The sequence below is a fragment of the Moschus berezovskii genome, chromosome 2 (genome assembly GCF_049115385.1).
Source record: "Moschus berezovskii isolate FMDL1 chromosome 2, NW_MosBer_1.0, whole genome shotgun sequence".
Taxonomy (NCBI): domain Eukaryota; kingdom Metazoa; phylum Chordata; class Mammalia; order Artiodactyla; family Moschidae; genus Moschus; species Moschus berezovskii.
In genome coordinates this window covers 1526965-1544990 of record NC_142461.1, presented here as the reverse complement: position 1 = coordinate 1544990, position 18026 = coordinate 1526965, and the positions used below count along the sequence as shown (strand labels likewise).

General features: G+C 51.3%; 1 protein-coding gene across 1 annotated transcript; it reads right to left on the bottom strand.

Moving 5' to 3' along the window:
* Positions 1-8547: 8547 nt before the first annotated feature.
* Positions 8548-12000, bottom strand: ACTL8 (actin like 8). Its single transcript, XM_055396889.2, has 2 exons — positions 11653-12000; positions 8548-9297 (listed from the first exon to the last, which is right to left on the bottom strand). The coding sequence occupies exons 1-2, from the start codon at positions 11998-12000 to the stop codon at positions 8548-8550; spliced, it is 1098 nt and encodes a 365-aa protein (XP_055252864.1).
* Between the last annotated feature and the right edge of the window lie 6026 nt (positions 12001-18026).

The following is an 18026-nucleotide window of genomic DNA, read 5'->3' as shown; positions in this document are numbered from 1 at the left end:
CAGTTTATAGACCAGGAGCTTGAAGCTCAGGAAGGCAACGCTGCCTGCCCAGCGCAGCGCAATCAGGGGGCACTCTCACAGGGGCGGCTAAGCTGGCTGGGCGAGGTAGCGCGCCAGCAGGGAAAACATCACACCTGCAATTCTGTCCTGTTTCCTTTCAACAAACACATTCCTTTCTCTGTAAATCACACAGCGAACCGCCCTTGTCAGAATCATCAAAGACCCAATTAACCCTGAGCACTGTGGCCCCTTCTTTGCAAACTTCCCCCAGACCCACAGCTTTTCAGGCTGGGAATATTACAAAGCTGGTAGAAAACCAGCCCAGCAAGCAAGCATTTATTCTAGAGCGATCTTGTGGGGAGGGGAGGGGGAGAAACTCACATGCATAAGAAAACCACCCACAGCCGCTAAATTCTGACTGCCAAGCCTTTATTAGTGGTGATAAAAGGCAGCAAAACAGCGCAGGGCTTTCTACTCCCTGGTGGGGGCTGCAGGCCCAGGAATTAGTCATGTTTTGACTGGTGGAGTTATGGAATTTATAATGGAGGCCCCAGAGAAATTAAACACGGATTACAGCCAACTCCTTCCCCCAGCCGAATGTCTCCAGCAGGGAGGGTGCTGCTGGGCTCCCCCACTCCCCCTCCAGGAGCCTGGTTTGCTGGCCAAGCAGCGACTGCCACAGTCAGGGTCACAGAGGAGATGCTTCTGGCTTCCCCGTCCGCCCCTTATGGAATCCTGGGCAACGGGGACCAGGTCTGTCCTCCGTGTCCTCGGCAGCACCACGCACCCCACTGGGGTTCAGTGAACGAATTGAATGAATCTGTGTCTTCAGCCCCACCAGTGCGCTTGTGTTAAGCATCGTTTTCTTCCTGGAGGGAGGTGAAAGTCGAGAGGTTGGCCACAAAACTGGAGGTCCAAAAAAGTGCCCTGAATTTAGGCAAAGGATTCCAATGAATTGTACCTTATTTAAGAAGAGTTTGGACCCACCTCTCACACTCTGATTTTAGGGCCGCTTTAAAACTCCAAAGATCCCCGAGAGTGGTTGTATATCAAGATCATAACACCTTACTGGAAAAGTTCATCAAAAGGACAGGATGAAGAAAAAAAATTTTGCCTGCAGCAGAGCTTTTGGGGTATGCTTGGTGACGCCTGCTCTCAAGAGTCTTTTATCCTGGCTTTTTGTTACAGATGAATAACTTGGGCAGAAAATTAACCTTAATGAGCACCTACCATGTGCCAAGCACTGTGTTAAGCCACTTCAGAAACATTCTTCAATCTAACAGAGCCTAGAAAAGGGCTCAGCACAAAGTCCATGGCTAATAAATATTCCCTGAATGAATAAGTAACTTAAAGTCCACATCAGCCGGTGAGCTGGGTACTATCATCCCCTCCCTACAGTGGGGGCCACAGAACCAAAGAGGGGCTGTCCTTTGTCCCAGGGGACATAGCAGCCAAGTGGGGAACAGAGACTCAAGCCCGAGTCTGCCTGACTCTGACCACAGCGCTAAGGAAAAGACAGCCATGGCGCCTTCCTTCTCAGCAGGGACTGGTTCTCAGAAGGAGACCATGAATGAGGCGGGAAGCGAGAGGCCAGGGAGCTGTCCGGCACTCGCAGTGCTGAAAAAGTCCCTGGAGCCATGCCCCGGCGGCTCAGGTGGTACAGGGCACGTCCTGTTCTCAGCCTGAATTCATCTCCTCCACTCGCCTTGGAGATGACTCTCCCCACGCCCCACAGTGGGAGCTGCCTCTCCAGTCATCATCCAGGAGAGGTTGCTCTATAACTGACCACTACAAGACCTCAGCTAGTCAGGAAGATGCTTCTTGGTCCCCTAAACCCACAAGCCCAGGTATTGTCAACACCGAATTCCCACTCTAAGGCGTCCTGGACAAACACAGTTCACCCTAGAGTCTGACGGAATGCATGCTTTCATCATCTGTAGCATCGCTCTGCTCAGATCCCTCTCTGGGCCATTCTCCGGGCTGTTCCCAGAGCTCCAGCTCTTCAGGAGATGTCATGACTCTGCTTCCAAGTCGGACAGGCCTCCCCATCACCCGCAGGATAGTCTTCACGCCTTGGTGTGACACTCAACGTCCGTCAAGAGCTGGCCCTACCGACCACCTCCATCTCACCCTGCTCCCTACTGCTCTCCTTCTCCAGCCACTCTAAGTACTCCATCTGTGTAATCCCACACTTATCACTGATGTTCACTGCTCGGTCACCAAGTCATGTCCGACTCTGTGACCCCATAAACTGCAGCACGCCAGGCCTCCCTGTCCTCCACCATCTCCCACAGCTTGCTCAAACTCATGTCCATTGAGTCAGTGATGCCATCCAACCATCTCATCCTGTCGTCCCCTTCTCCGCCTGCCTTCCATCTTTCCCAGCATCAGGGTTTTTTCCAGTGAGTCAGCTCTTCGCATCAGGTGGCCAAAGAATTGGAGTTTCAGCTTCAGTGTCAGTCCTTCCAATGAATAATCAGGATTGATTTTCTATAGGATGGACTGGTTGGAACCCCTTGCAGTCCAAGGGACTCTCAAGAGTCTTCTCCAACACCACAGTTCAAAGGTATCACTTCTTTGGTGCTCAGCTTTCTTTATGGTCCAACTCTCACAGCCATACATGACCACTGGAGAAACCATAGCTTTGACTAGACGGACCTTGTCAGCAAAGTGATGTCTCTGCTTTTTAATACACTGTCTAGGTCTGTCATAGCTTTTCTTCCAAGGAGCAAGCATGTTTTAATTTCACGGCTGCAGTCACCATCCACATTGATTGCAGAGCCCAAGAAAATGAAATCTGACACTGTTTCCACATTTTCCCCATCTGTTGCCATGAAGTGATGGGACCGGATGCCATGATCTTCACTTTCTGAAAGTTGAGTTTTAAGCCAGCGTTCTCCCCTAGGTCAAAAGCAGCTATGCTATTGGGAGCAGGGACAGGCTCCAAACAGAAGGGAGCGCTGTGCTAAGCACTCCTCCTCTGCCGAGAGCCATCTCAAGCACTGCTCCTGGCACTCCCCGGAACCGGCTTCTCTGCCCGCGTGCCGCCTTTGTGTGCAGAACGCGAGTCTGCTCCTGCACTCAGTCACCCTTTCATGCCTCCCTGGAGAGGAAAGCAGCGCTGTTTGATGTTGGCATCTCCCACCTGCATGTGACCAAGTAACAGTGAACAGAAAAGCCAGGGGCTCTTTGCCTGAGGACTTGTTCAGTCCGGGCTGGCGAACGCAGATGTAATAGTAGCTAACCTTTTGTGTCTGGCACTCTCTAAGTGTTTTACACGTTAACTCATCAAAACCATCTGGTAATCAGCAAAACCACGCTGAGGCAGAAGTCTTTATAGGGTCAATGTTTCAGACGGGAAAACTGAGGCACAGGAGGTTAAGCAACTTCCTTCAAGGCAACAGAGCTGGAAAGCAACACAGCAACGACGTTCATCCAGACAGTCCGGCTTCAGAGTCTGGCCCCTTATCCATTTCATCCTCTACCTCTCTAGGGAAAGGGGGCCGAGAGGTGGGGGAGACACTGAACGTCTCTTCTAGGGCCAGGAGGGTGTGCGTGCATCCGTGCTAAGTCACTTCAGTCATGTCTGACTCTTCTCAACCCCGTGGACTATAACCCATCAGGCTCCTCTGTGCACGGGGTTCTCCAGGCAAGAACACTGGAGTGGGTTGCCATTTCCCTTCTCCAGGGGATCTTCCCCACCCAAGGATTGAACTCGGGTCTCCTGCATTGTAGGCAGACTCTTCACCATCTGAGCCACCAGGGAGGTACTCAGTGTTAACACTGACTTTGTTTTCTGTATCAACAGAACCTAAAGCTTCTATTGGGGTTATCTCAGGAAACTTGGGCATCCAAATCCCACCCAAACCCAAGTACAAGGGTGCCAAGCCCCAACAGAAACTGGCAATATGAACTAGCACAACTGAACCCTCACAGCTGTGAACAGCCCCCCTGGGGGCTCTTCCCTTTGTCCCCTCTGCCAGCCCCACCCAGCCCCTTCCCCAGTTGCCAAGACCCTGCCTCCCACTCCCCTGCACCTGGCTGCCCTGGCAGGCAGCCCCAGACCCCTCATGGAGGATAAGCTTCCCCCAGCTCTGAGCAGCTGCCGGGCCGTGCCCGAGCCGGCAGGCATCTCCTGGGCACCACTCACTGCCCTACCAGGCCTGGCGTGCCAGCAGTTCCATGTTAGGTTGAATGGCCCTGAACAGCCCCGTGGAGGTGCTATTTTTAATTTAATTGGAGAGTCGGAGGAGAGAGATGGTACCCAGCAAGGGAATTTTAAAAGCTTTCGGGGTAGGGGGAAGGGAGAGAAAGCAAAGCAAAGTTCGTAATTATACACCAGACAGCCAGATTTGATGCTTGAACAGAAAGGTTAAATGTTACATTCACAATAAAAAGAGAAAAAGAGTTCTGATGCCAGTTGCCCAGAGCTACACAAGGAATAAAAAACACCCCTTGCCCAGCTCTTCTCCAGCAACCTCTTTTCTCTCATACTCATTTCTGCGTTTTCCCTCTTCTGCCAAGAGTACGCAAATAAACCGGTCTGGAGCACAAAGATTACTGCTTGATATGTCAACACCTTGATTTCAATGCAAAAGCAGCTTTAACTCAAGCCTGGAAATATCACACATCTTCATCTCTCAGTTCAAGGGATCCAATAAAGCCCAGAAAATTGGGAAGGTAGTCTGAAACTGTGGGTAACAATGTGGGCCCTAGTGTGGATAGACATAGATTCAAATCCCTCTTCTGCCAAGGGACACATGCTGAAGTTGGTGAAATTGGCTGGATGACACTTTCCTATAGAGATAAATGGCACACTCTTTTCAACCTACCTTTTCCTGTAGGAACTGTGGGTGTGATACCAGGAGCTGCTGCAGCTATTTTGTGACCACAAGGCAACAAACTGAAAGTGGAAGAGTCCTTGACTATATAGATATACCACTGTTCCACTGGACTGCCTACTTGCTGCCTGAGACAAAAAAAAAACAAAAAAATCCCAATAAGTTTCAGCCACTTTTAGTCTAATTTTCCTTCAGAAATGCTGAATCCATTCCTAACTGGCAATTCATTATTAGCTTGAGCATGTGTGTGAACTTGAGCAGGTTCTTAGTATCTCTGAAGTTCAGTGGGGTCAAATATCACTTATTTCACAGTGTGTATGCAAGGATTAAATGCAATTCCCTTTGTAAAGCACTCACCACAATGCCTGACAAGGCAAGAGGCTGCTGTTGCTATTAATACTCCTGATTAATAGGAGAGAAATATCAACTTATAAAATTGAAAGTAATATATCTCAATGCACTTGCTCATTTTCAATGTGACTTCTCAGCCTTTGTTTCGGTTCATCCTCAACCTCAAACCTTGCAGAGGAGGCCGTTTTACTCCTACTGTTCACCTGGTTAACTCGGAGAAGATACAGAAGCCCAAGGTAGCCTCATTACTAGCAGGGCCAGTCTGTTACTCAAGTCTGAGTCCAAGTCCATGGGGCATTTGAGGCCCCACTTCTGCCTCTGCAAACCACTGACGGCTAAGGTTCAGGGCTAAGGATGTGGATGAGAGAAAGCAGTTCATGTGTCAAAGATGAGGTGAGTTTGACTCTGGTCTCCAAATTCCTCCTCCTATTCCTGGAACTCTTGAAGAGTCCCTTGGACAGCGAAGAGATCAAACCAGTCAATCCTAAAGGAAATCAACCCTGAATACCCATTGGAAGGACTAATGTTGAAGCTGAAGCTCCAATGCTTTGGCAGCCTGATGCACTGAATTCATTGGAAAAGACCCTGATGCTGGGAAAGACTGAGGGCAGGAGGAGAAGGGGACGACAGAGGATGAGATGGCTGGACAGCATTACCGACTCGATGGACCCGAGTGTGAGCAAGCTTCTGGAGACAGTGAAGGACAGGGAGGCCTGGCGTGCTGCAGTCCGTGGGGCCACTGAGAGTTGAACGTGACTGAGCGACTGAGCACCAGATTCCTGGAACACCAGGCTTCCCTGGGTGTCAGCCCCCCACCCACCATGCGTTTGGTCCCCTAATGTTAAGGGGCAGATGGGAACGAAGGCTCCCTCCAGAAGCAGCCACGCAGCAGAGTGGCCGAGAGCCCAGATCGGACTGGAACCACTTCCGCTCACTCAGTCGTGTCCAGCTCTGCCACCCCGTGGTCTGCAGCGCGCCAGGCCTCCCTGTCCTTCACTGCCTCCCAGAGCTTGCTCATGTCCATTGGGTCGGTGATGCCATCCAACCATCTCGTCCTCTGTCGTCCCCTTCTCCCCCTGCCTTCAATCTTAAATAAACAGTAAGCTAGGACTCCTTTCTCTGTACTATTAGAATAAGCAAAAAGCCGCTGTAACCATCCCCAGACCTCAGTGGCTGAACGTGGCGGGTTCTTCCTCGTGCCCCAGCGCCATGCGGGTTGGTCGGCTCGGGGTGAAGACTCTCCTCCGCTGGTTTAGCCTCTGCCCCCTGCAGCTCTTCCCCTCGCCCATCAGAGCCACTGTATCCCGAGGGCTCAAAGAGCAGTTTTAAGGACCAGGCACACACAGAACTGGCCAGGAGCGAGGTGTGGTCACACGGTCCTGACTGCAAGCGTGCCTGGTGCTGCGGCCTCACAGCGTGCTGAGGAGGGAGGGGCACAGTCCCCACAGGCCCGGAAACCTCCAGCTCAGTCCACCCACGGAAAACAGGCCTCCTGCCACACGCCAGTCACGTGACCTCAGAATATTTAACTCGCCTCACTCATCAGCTCCTGAAATAGATTTCCCGACAGACACACCTCATTTTCCTGTGTTTCACTTCGGAATGCTTCACAAATAACTGCATTTTTTTTTAAACAAACTGAAGGCTTGCGGCAACCCTGCCTTGAGCGAGTCTGTAGGCAGCCATGTTCCCAGCACAGTCTCCTCACTGTGGGCCACCGTCTGGTGGTACTCACAGCCTTCCAGACTTTCTCATCATCACCATCATCGTTATGTGTGTCATGCTGATGTGTGGTCAGTGACCTCTGATGTCACGACTACAGTGTGTTGAGGGCTCAGGCAGGAGCACCTCCCAGCAATGACGCGGTTTGTTGGCTGTGTCAGTTCTCAGCTGTGGCACGTGGCGCCTTGAGTGTCGGGCGGGAACTTCTGCTGCAGTCTGCAGGTTCAGGAGGCGTGCCGCGTGGGCTCTCCAGTTGTGGCGGGTGGGCTCAGCAGCCCCGAGGAACATGGGATCGTACTTTCCTGACCGGGGAGCGAACCCACAGCCCCTGCACTGTAAGGTGGACTCGTAACCCCTGGGCCACCAGGGAAGTCCCAGCAATAAGGCATTTTTAAATTAAGTCAGGTATACGTTTGGATAGAATGATATGACACACTGAACAGCCTACAGCATAAATGTAACTTTCCCATGCTCAGCCATGGCCGACTCTTTGCAACCTCATAGACTGCAGCCCACCAGGCTCCTCTGGCCATGGGATTCTCCAGGCAAGAATGCTGGAGTGGGTTGCCAAGACCTTCTCCAGGGGACCTTCCCGACCCAGGGATTGAACTCAGGTCTCCTGTATTGCCGGCAGATTCTTTACCTTTTGAGCCACCAGGGGAAGCCTTTCATATGCAGTGGGAAACCAAAACATTCAGAGGGATGTATCATGACATTCGCTTTCTCAGAGGGAGCTGGAAGCAAGCCCTCAGCACCCCCAGGCCTGCCTGTACCTGTCACGTGTGCCCCTGCAGAAGACGACAGCCTCCTGGAACCAGAAACCTCATGCATCTTTCCACCGTGAAGTCCGCAGTGCCCAGCAGAATACCAGGCACGTGGTAGGTTCCCCAGTACTGACTGAATAAACATTAAACTAACAGGAACGCCATCTTCTGCAGAGCACCGGGACATCCGGAATGAGTGGGGTGGACGTGGCCGTCAGAGAAGGGGGCTCCAGGCCCTCACCCACTGGGTCGGGGGAACCACTGCTCTCAGGTCCCTGAAGCCCCCACGGGCGGCCCGGGCCCCACCCAACACTCACGCGCTCACACTCCCTGGGTCCCCCTAAACGGACTGCCCACCCTGCCCCATCCATGACCACAGAAGCCAGCACTTCCAAACAAGTTATTTATTTGCATATGGAAAACAAGACCTCGGCCAGGGGCCCAAGGGCAGGCCAGGCTTCCTGCACCAACCCCCACCCAGGTCTACAGACTTCAACTCTCCCATAAACACCCACCCTATCCCCTGCTCAAAAATGATTCTCCCTTGCCCCCCATTAAAACCTACTCAATCAAAAGAATGGACCACCCAAGAGAAACGCCAGGAAAAAACAAGCAACTGTTAAGCATGGAGATGACAGCTGGCCACTCCCAGTGACAGAATACCCCCCCAAAGGGTTTCCAGGGTGACACCCTGTCCTCCCACGGGTGGATCCCACTCTTGAAACAAGGTAAAACCCTAGAACCTATAGTATCTCCCATGACCTTTGAATTCCAAAGCCAGCTAAGCCCACCCCGGCCCAGCCTCTGGCTGGGATGGACCCACCCACGCCCCTATGAGGGGAGCTGGGCTACAGGAGCGGGCCAGCTGGTCACATCCTGACGCGCTCTTCGTACTCCTCCTTGGTCAGCCACTCGGACTTGTACGTCGACAGGTGAGCAACCACGGATGCCCCCAGCCAGACGCTGAAATGCCTGTTGGAGCCCGCAAACACAGAAGCCTTAGTGGGGAAGAAGTGGCTGGCGAGCAGCTGGTAGAGACGCGTGGTGAAGCCAGGGTAGAGGGTGTTGCCCCCACAGGGCACCACGTGTGAGGTGAGCAGCGGGCGCAGGCTGGCCTCGCAGGCCTCAATGGACTCCATGACGGCCTGGGAGAGGCTGGGCCCCTGCAGGTCAAACACCTGGGGGCTGAAGAACATCTCGGGGGCCAGCCGCTGCATGGGTGTCAGCTCCACCGCGGTGCCGTCCGGGAGATGGTAGCTGTTGCTCGCGTCGGCACCGTTCGGCAGGTTCTGATAAAAGTCCAGCTCCTCTCCCAGATTATGCGGCACGTAACACTTGCTCATCTGGGTGCTGGCCACGGTGTCCAGCTGGAACAGGTTGTGGCGATTGTAATCTTCCTTGAAGAGGCTCTTGAAAAGATAGGCCGAGAGGTCCTGGCCCGCGAACTCCAGCGTCTTCGCCCCGGGCCACAGCGGGCGGCCCAGGTGAAAGGGCTGCACACGGGTCAGGCCACAGCCCGAGTCCACCACCACGCCCGTCAGCAGGCCGGATGAGTACAGAGACATCTCCAGCTGGTCGGCGAGGAGGACAGACGGCACATCCAGCAACTCGAACATGACCTGCAGTGGGGAGCAGACAGACACTCAGTGTGCTCCCCCAGGACCGTGCCAGGCAAAGCGAAGGCGGCACAGACTCGTGTCCTCCAGGGACTGGCCAGCCCCTTGCGGCTCACCCTGGGGGGACTCGATAAGGGTCCTGGAGGATGAGAAAGAGCCAGGCTGGCCCTCGGGAGCATGCCTGACAACGGCCTTTCAGAAGACCGTTCTGGTGGAGGGGTGGGGAGAGCCTCAGCGTGTGAGCCCAGGCGTTGAGACGACTAGTTGTGTGAGCAGCACAGCAAAGCCGGGACCACGTCAAGGGCGGAAGCTGCAGCCTGAACTGTTTCAGGTTTTTTAATTTTTGTTTTTTAATTTTGGCTGGGCTGGGTCTCTGCTGCACGGGCTTTTCTCTAGTTGCCGGTAACCGGGGCTGCCCCTCCAGGTGCAGAGCTCAGGCCTCCCACCGTGGTGGCCTCTCTGCTTGTGGAGCACGGGCGCTCAGGGGCTCGGGCAAGTGGTTGCGGCTCCCAGGCTCCAGAGCACAGGCTCAGTAGCTGCGGGTCATGGGCTTGGCTGCTCCGCGGCACGTGGGAACTTCCTGGACCAGAAATCGAACCCGTGTCTCCTGCATTGGCAGGTGGATTCTGAGCCAGCAGGGAAGCCCCTGAACCATTTTTTTAATAAGACAGAAGTGGTGAGAGAAGAAACACGTGCTGCACACAGACCACTGCCTCCTGCAAGGCGGGCAGCAGGACGGGTGGGGAGGAGGGGAGGGAGACACGCTCACCGCCCAACACATGAAGCCTGTGTTTTAAGATAAACACGTTCCAAACACCACGACAAAGCTGGAATTCTGATCATTAGAGCTTGGCAAGTGTCCAGGCTGATTTGTCCCCAGTCTGTCACCCCCCAGTCTTTACAGAGCACCCCGCCCCCTCCTCCCAACTGCCCAGTCCAGGCCGCGTCCCCAGGGCTCTGACACCACAGACGCAGAAAGGCTCTAACGGCCCAGCTTTGGAGCCCCTGGAGCCTCTGGCCACCTAGCCACCTTTGCAGGCCCGCAGGCCCACCTTCTCCCCTCAGTGGCAGGGAGCTCCGTCCATTCCTATGCTCATACTAATGCTCATACTATTGTCCCCTTACCATCCATTCCCCATACAGAAGCCAAGGTCCTCTTTTTCATGTAAAAATCAAATGCGACCCCCTCACCCAATTTAAAGCCGTCCAGAAGCTCCATATTCACTCAGAGCAAAAGGTGGCAAACATTTCCTATAAATGGTTCAGGGTGTCAGATGTAGCAAATAAAAATACAAGATGCCCAATTAAATCTGACTTTCAGATGGAGAGCAAATAATGTTTCACTATATCCTAAGGCTTCTCTAGGGGCTCAGACGGTAAAGCGTCGGCGTACAACACAGGAGACCTGGATTCCATCCCTGGGTCAGGAAGATCCTCTGGAGAGGGAAATGGCAGCCCACTCCAGTACTCTGGCCTGGAGAATCCCATAGATGGAGGAGTCTGGTAGGGTACAGTTCATGGGGTCGCAAAGAGTTGGACACGACTGAGCGACTGCACTTTCACTTCACTTTATATCCTATGCAATATTTGATACACTGAAACATTATTTGATGTTGATGGGAAATTCCAATCTACCATGTATTTTATCTAGCAGACCTACAAGGTGAGTAGGCTTTAGGCTCTCTGAGCTAGGGTCTCTTTCCAACTACTCAGTTCTGCTGCTGCAGGGTGAAAGCAGCCATAGGGGATATGTAAATGAGCCAGCATGGCTATGTTTCAATAAATCTTTATTTATAAAGACAGATGGCGAGCCACACTTGACCAACAGGCTACAGTTTGCCAACCCTTGATTTGGAGTAAAATCCAACCATACCCCACAGCCCACCAGAGCTGTGAGGCCTGGCCCTCCCCCTGTTAGCGCCCTCCCTAGCTAGCCGGCCTCCCTGACCCGTCTTCAAAGCGGCGCCCCTCTTCCCGCAGTCAGCCTCCACCCCACTGCATTCTGGTTGCGGAACTGATCACTACCTGGAATGCTTGTTAATCTGTTCACAGTCAGGTCTTCCCGCAGAACATAAGCTCTCTGAGGACCGGAAGATGCTCTGTGAACATTTATGGAGCCCGTGAGCACCCAGAGCCCCCACATAGCACCCTGTTCACAGAGTGCTGACCTGCTGTGCCTCCTGCCCCAAGACGGCCTCTGTGAGCCCCTCTCGCCTAATACGAGTGCTGGGCACACACTCGGGGCACAGTCGGTAATCACGGCGTGAACGCTTCAGAAGGCGGAGCTCCCGTGCCCACGCGGGTCTGAACACAGTGTCAGGCCCGCTCCCTGGAGGGGCAGCCCAGAGAAGACCTTACCTCCAGGGTCTTCTGACGGTCCGCGGGCTCCTTCAGGGGGCTCTCTGTGACGATCACAGGGAAGTCCCCATGCTCCAGCCGATGCTTCTCCAGGATAAACGACCAGATGTGCTCCACACCCTCCCAGTTGATGATGCGGCCCCGCTGCACAGGGTAGCTGAAGGTGTCGGGTCGGCAAATGTCGATGCCGAGACTGACGCGCCGCCGGGCGTAGCTGGGGCCCGGGTTCTCCCGGCAGGGGATGTAGTTCACGACACTGGGCAAGACCAGCTGCGGCTCGTTCCAGCCCGACAAGCCAGCCTTCAGAAAGGCAGAGCCATGGTCGATGATGATGGTTCTTGCAGGCATGGCAGAGGCAGGGGGAGGTCTGCTCACGGGCTCCGCAGGCGAGTTTGGCCACCTGTGGAGGGAGAGGACCGAGCGATTATGAACCCACTCTAGGCCGCCACTGGCTTCTCCACCCCACAGTCAAACCTCAGGCTCCCCTGAATTCATCTGCTCACCTTTCTGGGCCTTTGAACAAGCTGCAACCTGCACCTGGAAGGTTCGTCCCAAGCTCCCATTCTATAAAGTCCACCTAACAGGCCCCAACTGGGGCATCCAGTCAGGCCCCCACTTCCCACCAAGCTTCTCCTCCTGCACTGGGCGCACGTGTCCTCACCAAGTGGGCATTTCTGCTCCCAGAGGCCCTCCCATTCTGCAGACTCCTAAGAAGCTTGTCACACAGCACGGACTTGGTGGACTTTGGCTGCCTGGTTGAGGACACGTGGAAGACGAAGCTTCGGCTGCGGGGCCACCGCCCTTGATAATAACAGTGAGACAACAGGACCAGCAACAGGGATAATGATGACGATGGCAGCCATGGCAACCACCCCCGCAGCAGACACTCTGGCCTATCCAGTGCTGTGAGCGTGAATTTCAGGCTGAGAGGCAAAATGGTCATGTGTGTCCATCAAAAATGAGCAAGTGTCAACAATTCCTGAGGGTGTGACCCAACAGACGGTCCCATTTCACTTCCTCCACGTCTATTTGGCAGGGACCATCGTGACACTCACTGACAGGGAGGGAAGCTGAGGCATACAGAGATTAAAACTACTTTCCCAGGGCCACACAACTAATAAAACCAGGGCTGAGGCTTAAACCCAAACCGAATCCAAAGCACACACCGAGCAGCAGGCTGGGCTGAGAGAAGACGCAGCTTGTGAGTGTGTGCTGAGCACCGAACAGACCACACACAAGAGGCTGTGAGTGAGACGGCTACGCGTGAGTGTGGTCAGGCTCCTCATCTGCAAAGCGAGGGCAATTAAAAACACACACAGCTGAGAAGGTGGGCACCACCTGATTTTCAGACTTAACTATAAAAACTATACTAGCCGAGACTATGTGGTATTGGTAAAAGGATAATCACATAGATCTACAGGACACGGTGGAGTCCAGAAATAAAGCCATGCAAAACTTGTCAACTGACCTTTGACAAGGTGCAAAAACAGTGACAAAAGGAAAAAGAGTCTTTATGATAAACGGTAGGGAACAACTGCAGATCCACATGCAAAAAAAAATCTTCAATCCACACCTCATACTTTGTTCAAAATTAACTCAAAACAGATCATAAACCACCTAAGTATCAAACCTAAAACTATACAACTTTTGAAAGAAAACATAGCAGAAAAATCATTGTGATCTCAAAGTTTTCTAAGATACAACATTAATCAGTTCAGTTCAGTCACTCAGTCGTATCTGACATTAATAGCTTGAGTCATAAAAGAGCAAAAGAGGTTGGGCTTCATCAAACTTAAGAACTTTTGCTCTTCAAAAGAAACTGTTAAGACAATAACCCATACAAGATACAGACTGGGATAAAATAGTTACAAACCACATACCTGATAAAGAACTTTTATCCAAGAAACATAAAAAGACTCACAAAACGCAACAATATGAAAATAAACCAATTATCTAAATGGGTAAACAATTAAACACTTCACAAAAGACAATACAGGAATGGCAAATATACACATGAAAAGATGCTCAATGTCATTAGGAAAACGAAAACTAAAACCAGGATGACACCACTGTACACCTACAGGAACCACTGAAGTCCAAGGGTGACTACACAAGAGCCGACACGGAGCAGGAGGAGCCAGAACCCTCACACACGCTGCCAGCGGGAATCCAGGACTGTGCTCAGTTCAGTTCAGTCGCTCAGTCGTGTCCGACTCTCCGCGACCCCATGAATCACAGCACGCCAGGCCTCCCTGTCTATCACCAACTCCCGGAGTTCACTCAAACTCATGTCCACAGAGCCGGTGATGCCATCCAGCCATCTCATTCTCGGTCGTCCCTGTCTCCTCCCGCCCCCAACCTTTCCCAGCATCAGAGTCTTTTCCAGTGAGTCAGCTCGTCGCATGAGGTGGCCAAAGTACTGAAGTTTCAGCTTTAGCATCAGTCCTTCCAATGAACACCCAGGATTGATCTCCCTTAGAATGGACTGGTTGGATCTCCTTGCGGTACAAGGGACTCTCAAGAGTCTTCTCCAGCACCACAGTTCAAAAGCATGAATTCTTCGGCGATCAGCTTTCTTCACAGTCCAACTCTCACATCCATACATGACCACGGGAAAAACCATAGCCTTGACTAGACGGACCTTTGTTGGCAAAGCGATGTCTCTGCTTTTTAATATGCTATCAAGGTTGGTCATAACTTTCCTTCCAAGGAGTAAGTGTCTTTTAATTTCCTGGCTGCAATCAGCATCTGCAGTGATTTTGGAGCCCCCAAAAATAAAGTCTGACACTGTTTCCACTGTTCTTCCATCTATTTCCCATGAAGTGATGGGACCAGATGCCATGATCTTAGTTTTCTGAATGCTGAGCTTCACGCCAACCTTTTCACTCTCCTCTTTCACTTTCATCAAGAGGCTTTTGAGTTCCTCTTCACTTTCTGCCATAAGGGTAGTGTCATCTGCATATCTGAGGTTATTGATATTTCTCCCGGCAATCTTGATTCCAGCTTGTGCTTCTTCCAGCCCAGTGTTCCTCATGATGTACTCTGCATACAAGTTAAATAAGGAAGGTGACAATATACAGCCCTGATGTACTCCTTTTCCTATTTGGAACCAGTCTGTTGTTCCATGTCCAGTTCTGACTGTTGCTTCCTGACCTGCATACAGGTTTCTCAAGAGGCAGGTCAGGTGGTCTGGGATTCCCATCTCTTTCAGAATTTTCCACAGTTTATTGTGATCCACACAGTCAAAGGCTTTGGCATAGTCAATGAAGCAGAAATAGATGTTTTTCTGGAACTCTCTTGCTTTCTCCATGATCCAGCGGATGTTGGCAATTTGATCTCTGGTGCCTCTGCCTTAAAACCTGCTTGAACATCTGGGAGTTCACGGTTCACACAACGCTGAAGCCTGGCTTGGAGAATTTTGAGCATGACTTTACTAGCATGTGAGATGAGTGCAACTGTGCGTTAGTTTGAGCATTCTTTGGCATTGCCTTTCTTTGGGATTGGAATGAAGACTGACCTTTTCCAGTCCTGTGGCCACTGCTGAGTTTTCCAAATTTGCTGGCATATTGAGTGCAGCACTTTCACAGCATCATCTTTCAAGATTTGAAATAGCTCAACTGGAATTCCATCACCTCCACTAGCTTTGTTCGTAGTGATGCTTTCTAAGGCCTACTTGACTTCACATTCCAAGATGTCTGGCTCTAGGTCAGTGATCACATTATCGTGATTATCTTGGTCGTGAAGATCTTTTTTGTACAGTTCTTCTGTGTATTCTTGCCACCTCTTCTTAATATCTTCTGCTTCTGTTAGGTCCCTACCATTTCTGTCCTTTATCGAGCCCATCTTTGCATGAAATGTTCCCTTGGAATCTCTAATTTTCTTGACGAGGTCTCTTGTTTTTCCTATTCTGTTGTTTTCCTCTATTTCTTTGCATTGATCGATGAGGAAGGCTTTCTTATCTCTCCTTGCTATTCTTTGGAACTCTGCATTCAGATGCTTATATCTTTCCTTTTCTCCTTTGCTTTTCGCTTCTCTTCTTTTCACAGCTATTTGTAAGGCCTCCTCAGACAGCCATTTTGCTTTTTTGCATTTCTTTTCCATGGGGATTGTCTTGGTCCCTGTCTCCTGTACAATGTCACGAACCTCCGTCCAGAGTTCATCAGGCACTCTATCTATCAGATCTAGTCCCTTAAATCTATTTCTCACTTCCACTGTATAATCATAAGGGATGTGATTTAGGTCATACCTGAATGGTCTAGTGGTTTTCCCTACTTTCTTCAATTTAAGTCTGAATTTCGCAATAAGGAGTTCATGATCTGAGCCACAGTCAGCTCCTGGTCTTGTTTTCGCTAACTGTATACAGTTTCTCCATCTTTGGCTGCAAAGAATATAATCAATCTGATTTCGGTGTTGACCATCTGGTGATGTCCATGTGTAGAGTCTTCTCTTGTGTTGTTGGAAGAGGGTGTTTGCTAGTCAATCTGATCACATGGACCACAGCCGAATGTGGTCCACTGGAGAAGGGAATGGCAAACCACTTCAGTATACTTGCCTTGAGAACCCCATGAACAGTATCAAAGGGCAAAATGATAGGATACTGAATGAGGAAGTCCCCAGGTCGGTAGGTGCCCAGGATGCTACTGGAACTCAGTGGAGAAATAACTCTAGAAGGAAGGAAGGGATGGAGCAAAAGCAAAACCAATACCCAGTTGTGGATGTGAGCAGTGATAGAAGCAAGGTCTGGTGCTGCAAAGAGCAATATTGCATAGGAACCTGGAATGTTAGGTCCATGAATCAAGGCAAATTGGAAGTGGTCAAACAGGAGATGGCAAGAGTGAACGTCGACATTCTAGGAATCAGTGAACTAAAATGGACTGGAATGGGTGAATTTAACTCGGATGACCATTATATCTACTACTGTGGGCAGGAATCCCTTAGAAGAAATGGAGTAGCCATCATGGTCAACAAAAGAGTCTGAAATGCAGTACTTGGATGCAATCTTAAAAACGACAGAATGATTTCTGTTCGTTTCCAGGGTAAACCATTCATTATTACAGTAATCCAGGCCTATGCCCCAACCAGTAACGCTGAAGAAGCCGAAGTTGAACAGTTCTATGAAGACCTACAAGACTTTATAGAGCTAACACCCAAAAAAGATGTCCTTTTCATTATAGGGGACTGGAATGCAAAAGTAGGAAGTCAAGAAACACCTAGAGTAACAGGCAAATTTGGCCTTGGAGCACGGAATGAAGCAGGGCAAAGGCTAATAGAGTTTTTGTCAAGAGGACTGTGTTACCACCTTAGAAAACAGTTCAGCAGCTTCTCAGAAAGTTAAATACCGATCTACCATACAGCCTAGTGTTTCTACTCCAGGGATTTACCCAAGGGAAACAAAAGCTTCTGTTTGTACAAAAAACGCATGGACATGTTTTGAGAAGTTTCACTCATAACCACTCACGTGTAGAAACAACCTAAAGACCAACTGGAGAGGCGCAGACAAACCTCCATTCAATGGAGGAACACTCAGCAATGAACAGGAATAAGTGACACACACAGTAACAGGAATCCTCAAATGCACTGCGCTGAATGAAAGAGGCCAGACTCAGAGGACGCGTGCTGCAGGAGTTCCCACGCATACGACAGTTTGGAAAAGGCAAAACCACAGACAAAACAAATCAGTGGCTCTCAGCAGCCAGAGGTGGAGAAGGGCTGACCCCAAGGCACGTGGGGGCACTGGGGGCTGACGCTCTATTCTGACTGTGGTGGTGGGTACACAACTGCATGCATCTGTCAAAACTCTCACATCCACACAGTAGAAAGAGTGGCTGTCACTCTAAGTAAGAATTAAGGCGCAAACGCAGTGGATGTGGAGACAAACGAAAGATACATGAAATCCCCTGCAGAATGCAAACCGTCACACACTCAGCAGACTTGGTACCAAGGACACACGTGGGTGTCTCGCTGAGAGACAGCCCGGGAGCAGTTCAGCCCAAGGCCACACTCCAGAGCGGCCACTCCACCAGCGGTGCACCTGACTCAGTTTCTGAGCAGCAGCTGTGTCTACCTGGCGCGACAGAGCATGGCAGCCACCGCCCCGCCCTGGCCAGCAGCCGCCCGCTGTCACCAGCCTTGGCGCAGTGGTTAGGCTTCCTCGAATTAGCTCTGACAGCAGACGGGGAGAGAGAAGAGAAGGAGCAAGACGCAATCAAGGCACCAGTCTCCTCCCTTGCCTGCTGGGACCCAGAGTGACGGAGAAACAGGCATCCAGATGACTGCCAGGACACAGGCGGTACCACTGACCTCTCTGCACCTCAAGAGCAGGGCAGCTGGTAACCGCTTCCTCACCCCTGGCATCTGGAATCAGGAGATGTGGG

What these genes read in the sequence shown, in the direction of transcription:
- ACTL8 (XM_055396889.2), bottom strand. Translation starts at nt 12,000, where the DNA reads ATGCCTGCAAGAACCATCATCATCGACCATGGCTCTGCCTTTCTGAAG. An exon ending in ACCGTCAGAAGACCCTGGAG is followed by an intron (nt 9,298 to 11,652) that starts GTAAGGTCTTCT and finishes TCCCCACTGCAG; the next exon opens with GTCATGTTCGAGTTGCTGGA.